Source organism: Camarhynchus parvulus, chromosome 2, assembly GCF_901933205.1.
Source record: "Camarhynchus parvulus chromosome 2, STF_HiC, whole genome shotgun sequence".
Classification (NCBI taxonomy): domain Eukaryota; kingdom Metazoa; phylum Chordata; class Aves; order Passeriformes; family Thraupidae; genus Camarhynchus; species Camarhynchus parvulus.
Window position 1 is genome coordinate 9,595,684 of NC_044572.1, and position 16,036 is coordinate 9,611,719.

Below are 16,036 nucleotides of genomic sequence, written 5' to 3' on the forward strand. Positions count from 1 at the left end.
AGCCAGGTAATAATTAGCATTGACTTAATGATTCACAGAAGCTGATCTATCTCTTTATTATATTATTACATCATCATTAAGAAACTCATTGCTTTTACAGACAGTTACGATACACCTGGACCTAACTGGTCTTCCAATTCAAACACCATCACTATTGGCTAATTAAGAAACCACTCTTTGGTAAACAAATCTCCATAACACATTCCACACGTTCACAACAACAGGTGTAGCAAGTGAAGATAAGAATTGTTTCTCATTCTTTTTTCTGATCTTCTCACAGCCTTTCCCAGCACAATGCCTGGAAAAGTTGTGTGCTGCTCTCTGTAGCCAGAGAGCTGCTGCCACACACTTGAGCTCAACTTGAGTAGTATTTAATACCCATCTAAATCAGAGAATGAAGCAGAGCTTGAAACCAGCATCTAGGACTTTTGGGAAAGAGACATTTTATTCAGACTTAATGCTGACTTTAAAACCACTTTCACAGCACACGTGCTCAAAAAAATAAGTTCGGACCAGCAGTCTTCCTTACTCCTGAGTGCTGCAAGACTAAGGTCCCCTTCTGTGCATTATTTATCTTTCTCTGTTGCTTTTAGGCCTGAAGACAAACCACTGGGACATCAAGAGGATGATGGACAGAGGTTACCTCACATTTCTGGTACATAGAACACTCTTCCAGCATGTGGAAGGTAAAACTGCTCAGACCAACTTCAGTAAGGTCTCTTCCATCTCCTGCTTCACCTTCCAAGCCCCACAGTAATAAGCAGAAGACAGACAGAAGGTCCTAGACCCAGTGCCTGTCAGCAGAGCAGCACTAGGCACACTGGATCCCTGAACATCCTACTTGTTTGGCATGTCTCAGTGAAACAGGGAGATATTTTGCAGTCTGGGCTGTCTTCTGAAGTCTTCAAAGGTCTCTTCTCATCAGTGGAGGAAAGGTGGCGTGTAACCTCCCTGTATGGGTATGTCTTCACCTGTCTCTCAAGAAGTTCAGTGCTGTGAAATGAAGTGGATGACATCCTTGGGGAATATGTGCAGCATCCAGCAGTTTGGTACCTAAATGAGTCATTCTGGCTTTCACTCTAAATTTTGAAATAACCACATTTCAGCTTTACACCTAGAAATGTGCCTTAAAGGGAAAAGATATTAAACACATGGGTAACAAGGCACATATCCAAAGTTCTTGAAAACAGAAGCTGAATGGATGAAATCTGTTGAAGAATTTAATTTCAGTAATCAACTTTTATTAAACAATGGGAGCTACACACAGATTATGCCCTGCAGGCCAAAGCATTGAGTTAGAATTGTAAGATTATTTCTCATTTGGTTCTCTATCCCACAGATTCACTTGTTAGCAAAAAAAAAAAAGTCTACCAGAAGACCTGCCTGGATGAGTTCACCAAAGATCCATGGCTTCTTGTGGTGGTACTTTACTGTAGGAGCTAATGTGAGTTTTGATCTGAAAAACGTAATTTTGTTGGTCCTGCCTACCACTATATTTATTCCAAGTGTTTATATTTAAGATTTTTAAACAATCATTCTCTTAGTGGACACAAATAGGAATGTTTTTACACTGAAGATTTTTTTGTAGTGATCTGAGAACTAAGAGTACTTTTTACTCAGTAAAATTACTGAGAGTATTTTTCCCCCTCTAGTCTTTTTAAATACTGAATTTTAAGAAAGATGAATTTCAAAGTTTAAAATAATTATTTAAGGAAGTTCCACCTGGCCATTTCTCAGTAATATCTTTGTTTTGATTGACATCAAATCAGCTTCCTGTCACTGACAGAGCAAAAGTCTATAACAGTATCACTTTCTTAATAAGCAACACAGTCTCCTTAGTACTGAAGATAAAAAGCTAAACCTAAAAAAAGAAAAATCAAAGTTCAGAAATATGAGTCTGGAATACCACATGGAATGCATTAGAGAGTAAAATAAGGAGTGTCTTTAGGATGAATAATGTTGAGGACCAGTTTTCTCTGGCTGCTGACACCATTTGGCAGCAGTATGGACTTTGACTGGTGCAGGCAAAATCCCTGCTGGTGGGAATCTGGGAGGGGCAGCCTGGCCAGCTCCAGCCAAGCTGCCATCCTTCCTCCATGCCTGGAAAAGAGCAGGAATGTCTGTCATGGGGCTGAGGCTGAGTGACAAGACTCTGAGATGGAGGTATTTCAGAGCTTCTGTAAAATGACTTACAGGTGCTAGGAACTGTCTATTTGCTTATTACTTGCTCTAATGAATACAAAATATTAAATATTAAAGAGGGGGAATGTTGAAACAGGTGACTTCTGCATTTTTAACCACCCACTTTCATGGGCCAGCATCAGGCTTGGTTTCTTTCCCATCCTATCTCCCCTCTCAGTGCACTGCTTGGCAAGGAAAAGCAGAGGAGCTGGAATGCCAGGACCTGGGCACTGCCTGTCCATGGGCAAGGGGCTGGTGCACACCAGCCATGACTGCTTTTTCTGTTTGAAGCAGTCAAGAGAAAAGGATAAAGAGCAGGAAAGCAATTTCCAGTTCCTGCTGCTGGGATCAAGAAGGAGTGAGAAGAGCTATGCTGAAGGAAACACATTCCCAGCAGTACATGCTAACCCCAGACCCTGAGTCAGCTCTCAGCAGCAGCCAGCAGCACAAGACTGGAGGTTTTTTTAGACCACCTTGAACATGCTACTGCCTGATTTTCTAAAACTAACACTAAATACAGGATAGCCCAAAAGTAAGTGTTAAGAAATAAAGTCCAAGATAATTCTGGAAAAATTCTGAGGGAGGGCAAGAGAAATGGGCAGCTGGGATTTGCCTCTGTAAGGAGCACCTAAGAATCCATCTATCCTGGGAAAAACAGTGCTTTGACAGACAATAACCTTTAGTTTTCTAATGAATATTAGTTCTTCTGCTTTTTCTTTTTTCTTTGGCTTGGGCATTGTTGTATTTACGCCGCTAACAATCAAGAAAGAAAGATGGAAAGACATTAAGAGAGTTATTCAGTAATAGTATTCAGAGAATAGTATTTCCTCATTTCCCCAAGGGAAAACTTAAATGGTGAAAGGGTGCCTATGAAATTGCCATTATTCAGGCACTTGCCCAAAACCCAGTCAAAAAACAGCAAACACAGATATTCTATCCCAGGAGTACTAGGAACACCTGACCAAATAAATGAGAATATTATACGTGAAAAAAATCACTGATTCATTCTCTGACTCCAGAGGTCAGGAATGGTGCCACATTTTCCTTACATGATCCTCACGAAACACATAACCCTTGTTTTTAAAAATAGTATCAGTTAAGCACTTTCCATTGTCACATGTGCACTGTAGCCTAGGCCAAGAATAGACAGAGATCAGAAGTGAACTCCTCTTGCCTTATACCCTGCAGCAAGAGTATTCCTTCTGAAAATAAATAAGATTATGGTTATAATTCTACAAACAATTAGTTAACGTGATTATGTATCTGCTTAAAAATTAGAAAAGAAAAATCTCTCTTTGAAAAAAAAATCTTCTCCTGAACTCTTGACCTCAGTAAAATGTTGTTATCATTATATTGCAAGAGTTCTATTGTCATTATATTGCAAAGGTTCCATATTGCCAGAGTTTCACACCTCCTCGATGTTTCTTGTAGGCAACTCCTCTAGGCACTGCCTCTTCCTTATCCCCACAGCAGCCAACTGACCCCAGTTCCCCTCAACCAACAAATCCACTCTTTTATAACACTCTTCATATTGGTTACAGCTGTGGCCTGTTAACATCAGGCCTGCTCCTAATCTTTAATAATAAACCCAGCTGCAACTCTTTAGCGGGGTAAGATTACTTTCTATACTACCTTTATTTGCTTATATTCTATCCCCCTACAATATGTATTACACTAGTTGGTGTTTTAGAAATGTTGGGAAATGGGCCGCTGCCTTCAGGATTTCCATTCTTTCTTTTAAATTTTCAAGTCTGAAAATATGTGCCACCATATGAAGAGCAGGATTCATGTATATAGATACAACAAATCTTTTCTTCAGATTTTCTACAGCCTCAGAGCACAAACTATGAGGAGTTTAAAGAATACCTTTGCTTTTTCTCTCTTTTTTTCCCCAAAGTATTATTTTTGTTAATGTCTATTATTCTGTCACACTTTTTCTAGCTGAATCTCATCTACCATTGTACTCCTTAATCCCTCAATGTATTTAAATCCATCTGGAATTTTTCTAAATCCTCCATAGTTCTTCCTAACAGAGACAATTTGCCGATGGGGTACCACTAATCTCTGTACACGCTGAGGAGCAGCAGTTCATGACAAATCTTTCTCTTCTATCTCATAACCAGCTCTTAATCCTCAGTGACACCCTGCCCCTTGCTCTGTGACTCACTCTCCTTAAAGTCAGTGTGAAGAGCATCCCATTTACGTCCTGTTGATTTGAAGGGTAGCTACAACTTGTGGTTTTGCTGTGACAGCAGCCTTTTTCCTGGGAGACTCTGATGTATCTCAGCAGAAGGTGCTGAGGACCTGAGGGTCTTCCATGTGTGGTGCTGCCACCAAGGAGAAGAGAGGTCCCCCTGCACTGCCTCCTGGAGGCCCAGGCTCAGTGGCACTCACATACAAATAGGCAGGACTTAAACTGTGTAGCTTAAAATAGCAGCTTATAATCAATGTGGTCTCAAGTCTGTGACCATAGCACTTCTCCATCTCAGAGAAGCTGTAAACAACACAAGGGAACTTTTATTTTAAGGACACAGTTTAATTCCTTTGGATTTCCCTATTTTTTTTTCTTTTTTATCTTTTTTTTTTTCCTCTGCTAAGATCAGTAAATATTTTAACAAGCAAAATAATGGGAAACTCAGCTACTGATGTATGAAATAGATTGATGTGAAACTCCTTGCGTGCAAATTTCAGTAGTAACTGAGGCATGGGAGGGCTGCTGATGGTCCTGCAACAAACAGATGCAGCTTTACCAAGGCTCCACTAGAAATTTTCCCTCCCCTCTTCCCACTGACTCCTGTCTCCTGGGAATTAGCTTCATGGCACTTTTTAGTACACTAACACCACTGTTCTCTGATGTGAAAGGTCATTTACCAAGCCTGGCTTCTGCCAACCTCTGAGACAAACACCTCACAATCCAAAGGAAGGATGTCACATTTGCCTGAGGAGGGAATAAATGGACAAGGGTGTCATCTACTCCTGCCCCAAGGATGGAGCAAGTGCTCCTGCCACCTCTGGTCACACACAGCCTGTAGGAAAAGACAGGGCAACACAGTGCCATGACTCTGCCAATCTCATCAGGCTGGCAAGCACCAGTATAAAGCTATCAAATCCAGTCTTCTCCAACTCCTACTCCTCTTTTTCTAGACAAAGGAAGTCTCAGTCATCATAAGAACAGTACATATTATCCATACAATGGAGAAGAAATGGAGACCTTAGAGGGGTTTGCTGCAGGTCATAGAGGAGGTAAGTGCCATGGCAAGGACTACTGGGAACATTTTTAACACCAAGTTTATAGTGTTGCCATTAAATTCTTTCTGAGGCTACCAAGCCTAAAAAAGAATTTAGACACTGAAATTGTATTTATTTCTCTTGTCTGGAAGTGCCCTGAGAGTAACTCATCTGATAATCTATAATAAAAGTCCTGGGCACTGATGCTTTAAGTCCATGGTGTTAGAACAGCCTGCCTTGTCTGTCCGAGTTTTTTGTCCACGCTTCAGTGTAACTTCATATATCTTGAAACACACATCTTCAGTAAAGACTTTGTGAGAGAATGCATTTCATGGATTCATTGTGGTTTGAACAGAGTCTGTGTCTTACATTAAGTTAAATAATTATTAATTATAAATGTGTAATGGTTCACATTTATCCTGAATTCATGAGAACAACTAAATAACTTTCAAGCACAGAGCTATTCACTGGATTGTTTGAGAGCTGCCTGACTTCACAGCACTGTTATTGTAATCATTTTAAGGACACTGCAATTTTATTGCATTGGGCTGCACTTTCATTTTTTCATGCTTGTTTCCTCAAAGGCTATATTAGCCATAAAACCTTTTTAGGCTTACTTCTATTTTGACAGCTCAGCAAATTCCCACTTTCTGTAATTTTTTTTCCTTCTTTTCCCACCATCAGTAAGTGTGAATCTAAACCTCTTAATACAGACAGATTCAAGTCCAGACCAATTTGTAACACAAATGACACTCACTAAAAATCAATGGCAGTGGTTGGGCTCTGAAGGTCAGGGGAGATAACAGCATCCTGGAAACAGGAGAGTGAGAGAGAAGTTGAGAAGGACCAACTCTCTGGAGTTATAATCAAAGTGTGACACTGTGCCAGCCTGTGCTTGCATTACTTCAAACATTCACTACCTCCAGCTGTGTTAATAGTAACAAATTCATACAGATGCTTTGTCGCCTGCAGAAGCACAGAAATAATGGCAACAATCTGTGCCATGATTGTGTTGCCCTCCCTTCTGAGGCTGAAATGGACCCCACCAAAGCACTCCCTAATGCATTTTAAGCTGAATGCTGGAAACAGCTAAAGGGTTCACTTGTCATGCACCCTGAATATCTGATGCAAAAAAGCCTTGAAAATGCAAACCTGTTCTTTCATATCAAATAACTTCTTCATATAAGTCATTAGTAAATGAGATTGAGGACAAATGATGATACATATTTTAATGCACTTTTGATTTTTAAATTCTTTCCCTTCCTTCATATCTTCCATCATCCTTCAAGGCAGCATAAAGCCCAGACCATTTTATAATGCAAAATGACAAAGAATATCCAACAATACAGTGTTCAAAAAACGGAGTTGAAGAAACACAAATACTAGTTCATAAAGGGACTAAAGCACCTCCCCTATGAGGACAGGCTGAGGAGTTGGGTTTATTCATCCTGGAGAATGGAAGATTGTGTGAGAACCTCGAGGCAGCATCTGAAGGGGACCTACAGGGAAATCAGAGGGGGCTTTTCATCTGGAAGTGTAGTGACAGGACAAGGGGGAATGGCTTCAAACTAAGAGAGAACAGGTTTAGGTTAGAAGTTAGGAGGAGATTCTTTACTGGGACTCTGGCACAGGCTGCCCAGAGACTTCTGCTTACATTTATTCACTGATTTTCTATTTATGAAATTACTTCATTCTAATTTTTAGTGGTCGAGCATTTACATTTTGTACACAAAATGTGAGTTAAGAAATTAAAAAAAAAAGGCATGAAAATTAAATGATGGTATTTTTACATCTCAGGACTGGGCAGAACACCACTGATGAAAAAGTACTGTCAGATAATAGATTGCACTATGATTCAGCATGCTGCATTCCCATGAATCCTGATCTTTGGCTTTCTTGTTCTCACTCATTTCAAAAGTTTAAAATTCATTACTTTTTCATAGTGACCTGAATGGTAATTACTCAAAAAGCACTGTGATATCCTAGAAGAATTGACCATATGTTTTTGTGAGATATTACAACATCTCAATGTTTTAAGGACTCCCACTGTTTATAAGAACAAAGCACAGTCCCCAGCCCCATCCTTAGTTTGGGCATATTTAATGGGCAGTTCTATAGCCTGGAGTCAGCACAGTGACCTGAACCTGTTCACTGAGAGGTGGTGGAGTACCTGAACCAGCTCTTCCAAACACCTGGCATGGAAGACCCAAACAAAGGATGCAAGAGCAGCACAGAGGCATGGAAAGAGGAATGAGAGAGTCTGGGAATGCCTGGCCTGGGAAACCAGGCCAGCAGCCATTCCTGTTCAGCTAAGTGGAGTAATACAGGTCCGAGGGAGTCCTTGTGGTGCTACTGAGGGCTCCAGGCACACTCCCAAAATTGCCCCCCGCATCAGGACCAGAGTGAATGCTTGCCATTAGTCATTAGTGCAGCAGATTGGCTGGTCACCAGGTACATTAATTAGAAAATTTTCTCTCTATGTTCCTCTACAGGTACAAATGCAGAGCTGGTCCCAAAAGAAATGAGAGGAAAACGTGCAAAAGCAAAGCCCTTCGAGGAGGGAAGGATGGACACTGGGAAGGACTCTTCTCCTGTAAATTTATCTACATCAGCAGGTGAGAATCACCTGTTCTGACACAATATATTTCAACAGATTGTGAAAGCACAAAAGCCAAGGGCAGCTGAAGTAGAACAGATTATCACATCTCTGTGCATATAACAGATAATAAAAACATACAAATCTGAACACATGCAGTAAAAAAAAAAGGCAATATTTATTGCTCTCTGTGACAAAGCCATATTAACTACAGCTTCTCTGTTATTTTCTTGTGGATGAATAGGAAGCATGAAGCATCATTTTCCTATGGGAATATATAATATCAAAATTGAGGCAGTGAAGCAGTAATATGGAGAATGTGATCTCTGTCACTTTCTAAGAATCACAAGGAAACTGGAGAATTATAGATGGAAGAAAGATTTCATGTCTAGAAAACTCTAGGGACCATAAATAATTATGCATGAAGAGTTGGCAACAGAAAATTCTAGAATTATGTCTCTCTACAGGTTTTGGTGCTGAGACACAAAGACCAAATTGTACCTACTGGATAATTTCACAGGAAAGGATTTTCTACATGTATTATTCAGATAGGGGGTCAAGCTATGTTGTCAGAAGCAAAACCTTCGGCTTTAAAATCAATTATGGACATTTATGGAACTTATTTATACAAGGGAAGAGTTATATAAGGTAAGTAAAAAAATCAGAGATAAAAATTTTACCTTTTTTTTTCTAATGTCAGCAATGCTGTTCTTTGGTGATTTTAACAGACTTCAGTAGCAACAGATTTTCTGGTTTTTGTGTATTTATAATTTCTCTTCATTTTTAAAGCCAGTTGTGGAAATTAAGCAAAGAATATGAACAAATCTCTTTCCCTTAATAAAATGCACTTGTAAATAGAATAATGATTTCAAAAAAGACAGTGAGATATACCGAGAGGATCAAATCAGTTTTTCTTTTTTAATAGATGTATTAAAAAACAAGAACATTCTGTTATTATTTTCTAAAAAATGCTGCAAAGCATCATGGAATATAAATGCTCAGCTTCTAAGAAACATCAAGATCCAGTAACTGAAAATTATATCAGCCCTGTTTCATTGTTGTAGATATTGTGATTAATTTTTCCTATTTGTTTTAAATTTAATTTTTAAATGCAATTAAAATGTTTCCACCTGGTAGGGGAAAAAATAATGAAGATCATAAAAATACAATTATTTAATGATATGCCTAGGAAAACAGAAAACTTGAGGAATAAACGAAGATTTCTGCACAACCCAGCTTCAGGGTCCTAACCCAAAGGCCATCCTGAGGAAAGTAATCATTATATGCAAAGCAGTATCATTTATCACATTTGTAAAGGTGGAGAAATAACATCAAGCATTTGCAATTAACCCAACCCTTCAGCACATTAAATGGGTCAGACTAATCATATTCCATAGCAACTTTACACTATGAACACAAGCTCCATTTCTTCCCAGCACCTGAGCAGAATTGCAGCTACCTACAATGAAATGCAGAGCCATGCATGCAGCATCCAACTCAGTTAACGTGGTGTGAACAGATTTACAACCTGTGCAATCTTACATAGACAGTCTGCAATTGAGAGCTAACATATGACAAAACATGAACTATCCTGGAAATGCATAACACAACAATGCCAGAAGTTGGCTCACAAGCTGAGAGAGCTGCCATGAGCTGTCTGTGATCTAGTCTTTGTATGAAAAACTTCAAGCACAAGTGCTCTGATAAATCACAAAACAGGATGGGTTGCTCTGCATTAGGTGTCCAAGCATGGCTTCAGACAAGCATGACTTGGTTTTGAAGCTTGAAAGACTCTGTGATAAGCAGTGGAAAGAGAAGAACTTTCAAACTAGGATTTTTTTCAGTGCATTTAAGTCTAGCTACTCAATCTCATATTTGAGAAACTGCATGCCAGCTTGGCTATTTAAACTGCCGAGCATGCAGCAGCTTACATTTAGATTTACTGGAGGTGGTAAGAACTACATTTTCTGGAAAGTCAGGCTTTGGGTTTCCTCATGAGACATTCAGGAGGCTAAACACTGTGTAAATGTTTTGATTGTGGGATCTAGGCCCTCATCATAGAGCACATACTGCCAAACAAATGGGAAAATTGGCATGGTTTTAAACAAAAAAAAGTTTCCCAAATGTGAAGAACTAGAACTTCAGAAAATAGAAAAATTCCAAAGGCAAGACTTCTCTGACTAGAGAGCTCACACTGATGTATCCCAACTATAACAGACATACTTTAAAACTATGGCAAAAGTAGAACATAAATGAAAATAACATCCCATAGATTACTTTTAAAAAATAAGATTACTTTGGAATTTTAGAGTTAAGATTAATAAAAATATTTCAAAGAGATTACACTGAAAAAGAAAAAAAATGTTACACAAATACTCCAGTGGTAGAACAGCCATTTTTTGAAAGAGAAGAGAGTAAACAAAGTAAATCACCAATTTGATTGGTTTCTCAGAATAACAAAGTACTGAAGCAGCACAGTGGAGGATTTGCTGGGCAATTTTCTACACTGAAAGTGTCAATTCATTCCAAAGCTTAGCACTGATGGATAATATGGATTGGTATGGATTGCAGGGCTGCAACCATCTGAAAGGTCACTTGACAAACACAGCAGGAGTAACCCACTGTTCTTGCACTGACAATCAGACTGCCATTTTGACAAGTCTATAAAGTATCACAAATCTTTACTTCAAGTATTAGATGGAAATGTTTATCTTTGGTTTGTGGCACAATTAAATGCTGGCATCTTAGCATTTCATGGAGTTCAGTGCAGCAGTGCTAATACCTCCTTGGATCATGCTTGCAAAACCTCAGAAGCTAACAGAGAATAGATCTCCCCATAAATGTCAGCTATAGCACTGAACAGAATCATAGAATTATTTAGGTTGTAAAAGACTTCTAAGATCATTGAGTCCAACTGTTAATGCAGCCCTGCCAAGTCCACCACTAAACTGTGGGACTCATGTACATGCCTTTTAAATGCCTCCAGTCATGGTGACTTCCCAGGGCAGCTTGTTTCAAAGCTTGACAACCCTTTCTGTGAAGTTTTTCCTAACATGCAATTTGAACATACCCTAGAGTGCAAGTTGAGGCTTTTCTCTCTGCAGAGCCTTCCTGCCCTCCAGAAGATCAACACTCCCTCCTAATTTGGTTTCTACCTGAAAACTGACTGAGGACACACTTGATCCCTTCATCCAGATCATCAACAAAGATGTTAAACAGAACTGGCTTCAGTACTGAGCCCTGTGGAGCACACTGGTGTCTGCCCAGCGTTATAACCATGGATGTAATGCCATTCCCCACCACTCTCTGGGTCTGGTCATCCTGCCAGTTAAAAACCATTAAAATGGTAACGAAAGTAAATTATATTTGTGTATATGGACTCCTCAAGAACCAAGAATCTTTGGACAAATTTCCTTCTTCAGCAAGTTTCATTGAATACTAACAGACATAATTCAGGGAAAACCCATTAGTGGGACACTAGCTAGGAAGAAAACCAGGTAAGATGATACAGTGAAGATTCTCCAGGTTGTGAACACTGAAATTCAGAATTGTTTGTCTCCCATTTCCCAGAGCTCTGGCAGTTCTAAACTTTACTGCATTTATGAGCCAAATAAGTCTGGACAGTCAAAGGAGATTGTGACGGCGTTCACAGGGGTTCTTGGATGAGGGAAGAGACGATGGATCTGACTCCATGTTTCAGAAGGCTTGATTAATTATTTTATGATATATATATTACATTAAAACTATACTAAAAGAATAGAAGAAAAGGTTTCATCAGAAGGCTAGCTAAGCTAAGAATAGAATGGAATGATAACAAAAGCATCTGTCTTGGACAGAGAGTCCAAGCCAGCTGACTGTGATTGGCCATTAATTAGAAACAACTCTATGAGACCAATCACAAATCCACCAGTTGCATTCCACAGCAACAGACAATCAATGTTTACATTTTGTTCCTGAGGCCTCTCAGCTTCTCAGGAGGAAAAATCCTAAGGAAAGGATTTTTCATAAAAAGATGTCTGCGACAGGAGATGGTGTCATAATGAAACTCTTTGGAATAAAGGAGTCTTCCAGATTGATATGAGTTAAAAGAGCTGGGGGAAGTAGAGAAGTAGTACTGAGCTGGGGAAAAACTGTCTTGTACTGCTTCACATAACATTCCTAGGCAGGAATGAAGAGGTGCAGTTAAAGGACATTCCACCAGTTTCTGGTCTGTTTCCAATGTGCAGCCACATGCATTTCAATGCAACACAGTATAGTAAAAACAAGAATCCTCCACAATCCTATTGCCTTCAATCCCATTAATAAGTTTAAGATGGTCAAAAGAATCAATACATGCTAAAGAAATTTCTGCCTCAGTTTCTCTATGATGCTGGACAGTGATTTGTAAGCTCACCCTAGAAATTCCCAATTTCTCACAGAAGAGGAATCAGGATCACTAATCAAATGTAACATTGTTCTACAGAGGGGGAAAGGATGTTAAAGTGCCTACATGGCTCTACAATCCCAAATCCTGTAATGAACTGTGTATCATTAGGGGGCTAAAGTTGCCTTTTTGAAAGTATAGTATTAAATGTCAAATTCATTAGTGGCATGACCTGAAAGCATCAGGTCTTTTTTTCCAAACTAGCTGCATGTGTGATGTTTGGAGTCCTATATGTGTTATTTTCAGATCAAAATGAAACCGCAGAGAAAATACTGCGCTGTATTATTGTGTGTTGTTTTTCTGAAAGAATGACTCAGGCATTGATATTTAGACTACTTTCAAGTCAAATATTTAAAGCTCTCATCCTAACCATAAGCACACTTACTGACATATTGGAAGGTCACTAGAACATGAGAAGATAGAGAGAGGTCTAAGTGAAAGACCTATAAATTTAATGTCTCCTGCAAGGGAGGAAAGGCAACTGTAAGAAAATGGAAGTTTGCTTGTATTTTCATCAAAGTACTGAACAGGTTCCAAACAGTTTCAGATGTATTAAAAATCAGGCCTGTGGCATTTTCCTCTTGTACATTCATATTTCACAAGGTGGAATGGCTTTATCTTTTCCCCAGTTAAAAATGCCATTCAAATTGGCTGTTGTACTTACTCTTTCACTGTCACAATATAGCCATAGTCTTCCTCCTGAGAAGATTTCACTTCAAGTTGTAAGCCTTGTCCGGTGTTTTTCTGAGGCTTTTCATAGGAGTTTCCTTCCTGCATTAAAGTATTCTTAATCCAGTAGCTGGTCTGGCTTGGGTCTTTGGAGTCAGATTCACTGTTCTTTGCAGTTGTCAGCTCCCTTGAGAAAGTCTCACTTTTTACATTTTCCACACCAGCATTTGTTTCTTCTGAGGAAGAAAGGTCAGTTTCTTCAGATTTCTTAGTTTCTATCTTTGTAGGTTCTTCAGGAATAAGGTCTTTATGCATCTTTTCAGCTAATGCATTCTCATTCAAGAATCTAATCAGTTTTGCAGTGTTCTCCTGTGTTAAAAGAATAATATTAGTTTTAAAACTAAACACAGGAAGGTTATACTCACCAAATCTGGATATAATTTTTCAAACTCTTATTGATATAGTAGAGTCTACTCATACAACTGTTGCATGGTCCTTTTCTTAATTTCTGTAAGCTGCTAGACTATGTTAAGAACATGCTATTTATTCAGTAATAATAAAAGAGCATTAAATTATGCCAATATATTTTCTCCAGTAGTTTCCATGTGTCTGTGTGTCTAAGTATCAACAAAAATGAAACTTTGTTATCAAGTAAGTTAATGAAAAGGAGAAAACATATAAATGTCCATCAATATTCCTGGGTTGGGTCTGGAAACTCATAACTCTTGGGTTTCACAATATAACACTAGAAAAGGAACAGATATTATATGACCCATTCTGTTTCCCTTCTTCATCTCTAGAAATGGTGATAAATTGTATGTAAGTGATCCAACAAGCTAAAAATATGATCACAGAAAACAAGAATCTGTCTAATAAATCAACAATAAGCAAATGAGCCAAAGTCAAAACAGGTGCCTGGAAAAATTCATTAGCTAGTTTCATTAAATAATTTTGTTGCAGCCAAGCATTTGGGAGGAAATGATGGCTAATGGGCACTTTGTGCTCTGTGTCACAATAAATTCTATTCAAACATTCCCTATTCAAACTGTCACTAAGAAATTTATACATGTGATCCTCTGTAAGTCTGTTGTGACTACAGCACTTCATTCCTTGATGATTTTCATGTGGGTGTTTAAAGCTCCTGCCACTCTGTCTGTGTGTGTTTCCCTTGCTTGGTAGAAGGACCAGAGAGATTTTACTGTGAGCACAAGAGGATTTGCCCATTTATGAGTCGTGCAGTATTAGCTTTTGATAGAGCATATGGTAGGGGAAGTTTCACACAGTTTTTAAAAAATATTTCTTTGAAATTTTTCTGCTCCATGAAACTGAGAAAAAGAAAGATTAATATACCTCAAAAATGGCTAAATATTGGACAGCAGTCCATAAGAGTCAAAAGAATCAATACATGCTAAAGAAATTTCTGCCTCAGTTTCTCTATGATGCTGGACAGTGATTTGTAAGCTCACCCTAGAAATTCCCAATTTCTCACAGAAGAGGAATCAGGATCACTGTATGTATATATATATATAACATTGTTCTACAGAGGGGAAAAGGATGTTAAAGTGCCTACATGGTTCTACAATCCCAAATCCTGTAATGAACTGTGTATCATTAGGGGACTAAAGTTGCCTTTTTGAAAGTATAGTATTAAATGCCAAATTCATTAGTAGCATGACCTGAAAGCATCAGGTCTTTCTTTCCAAACTAGCTGCATGTGTGATGTTTGGAGTCCTATATGTGTTATTTTCAGATCAAAATGCAACCACAGAGAAAATACTGCACTGTATTATTGTGTGTTGTTATCTGAAAGAATGACTCAGGAGGAATATTGTAAAATTAATCTGGATTAAAATGCTAATTTTGATATTACTAGCAGGGGTATGAGATGTAATGCCTAGAGCTTTTGAAATACCTGATGTTCCCCAGAACTTAGAGCCAAAGGACAGGGGGGAAAAGCATTTTCAAGAACACCTCACTGCTCAAAATCTATGGCTTTGAGGAAAAGCCTGAATTTTTCTGAACTTTGTGAATCTATTATGAATTCTGTATTTCAGAAGTGTGAAATATACCAGGTTTCACTGCACAGAAACCTGACATTCTGAGATGGAACACTTGTTTTGTTAAAATACTGGTACTCTACCTCTTTATCACTTCTCACACTGGCTTCGTGCACTCCATGGTCTGTAGGATATGAAAAGCACAAATATATAGTTATGAAGGGCAAACATCATATACAAAACAAAGACTTCTCACAGGCTGCTTTTTAGCGGTGGTCTTTTTATGTGATTTAAACATTGAGACATCAAAGCTGAAAGGGCAGAGTAAGGAGCACTGTATAATTTGTTATTGTTATTCTAACCCCACTTTGATAGAAAATTAATGTGAGATCAATAGACAGAGTACTTCAAGAGCCAATGTAATAGTGTTATTTTGCTAATTAAGTGTCAAATCATCATATCAGTTTACCAATATCTGAGAAAAAAAAACAGAATAAAATGGCTCTAGCTTGCTGAATGGACATTTATGGTAAAGGAAAAGGAAATATTTATTTACCTCATACCTATTTTGGTGGAAGAAGATTACATACTTCAAAAGATATGATTCACCAAAATCATGCTGCAGTTTAACTAGAGTGATAATATTCAGTCATATCCTTAACGTCAGTCAAATAGCACTGGTTTTTTGCTTTATGAACTGAATGTCATTCATCTTTCTCAGCATGATTCAAGATAAATCCTCAAGTTTGCTCCTTTTAATTTACAACAAAATCTGGCAATCAGAATAACCAGAATATCCCTAACTAGTAAGGATTTCAGTATATCACCAATCACCATGAAAACAGTGAAAATCATTTTTTATGACTTACAGTGCGCATTTCTGGCATGCTAGATATTATAACATTCCTAAAATAGAAAATGGATGAGCAGCAACTTATGTAC

General features: G+C 38.4%; 1 protein-coding gene across 2 annotated transcripts in view; it reads right to left on the reverse strand.

Annotated features, from left to right (window-relative positions):
* PTPRN2 (protein tyrosine phosphatase receptor type N2) overlaps positions 1 to 16,036 on the reverse strand; it is a 636,599-nt gene that overhangs the window by 371,808 nt on the left and 248,755 nt on the right. For both annotated transcript variants that reach the window (XM_030971071.1, XM_030971072.1), the window contains 2 exons: positions 15,238 to 15,278; positions 13,093 to 13,466 (listed from right to left, as the gene is read on the reverse strand). In XM_030971071.1, the coding sequence (XP_030826931.1) occupies positions 13,093 to 13,466; positions 15,238 to 15,278 (415 nt within the window). The remainder of the gene's footprint in view (positions 1 to 13,092; positions 13,467 to 15,237; positions 15,279 to 16,036) is intronic.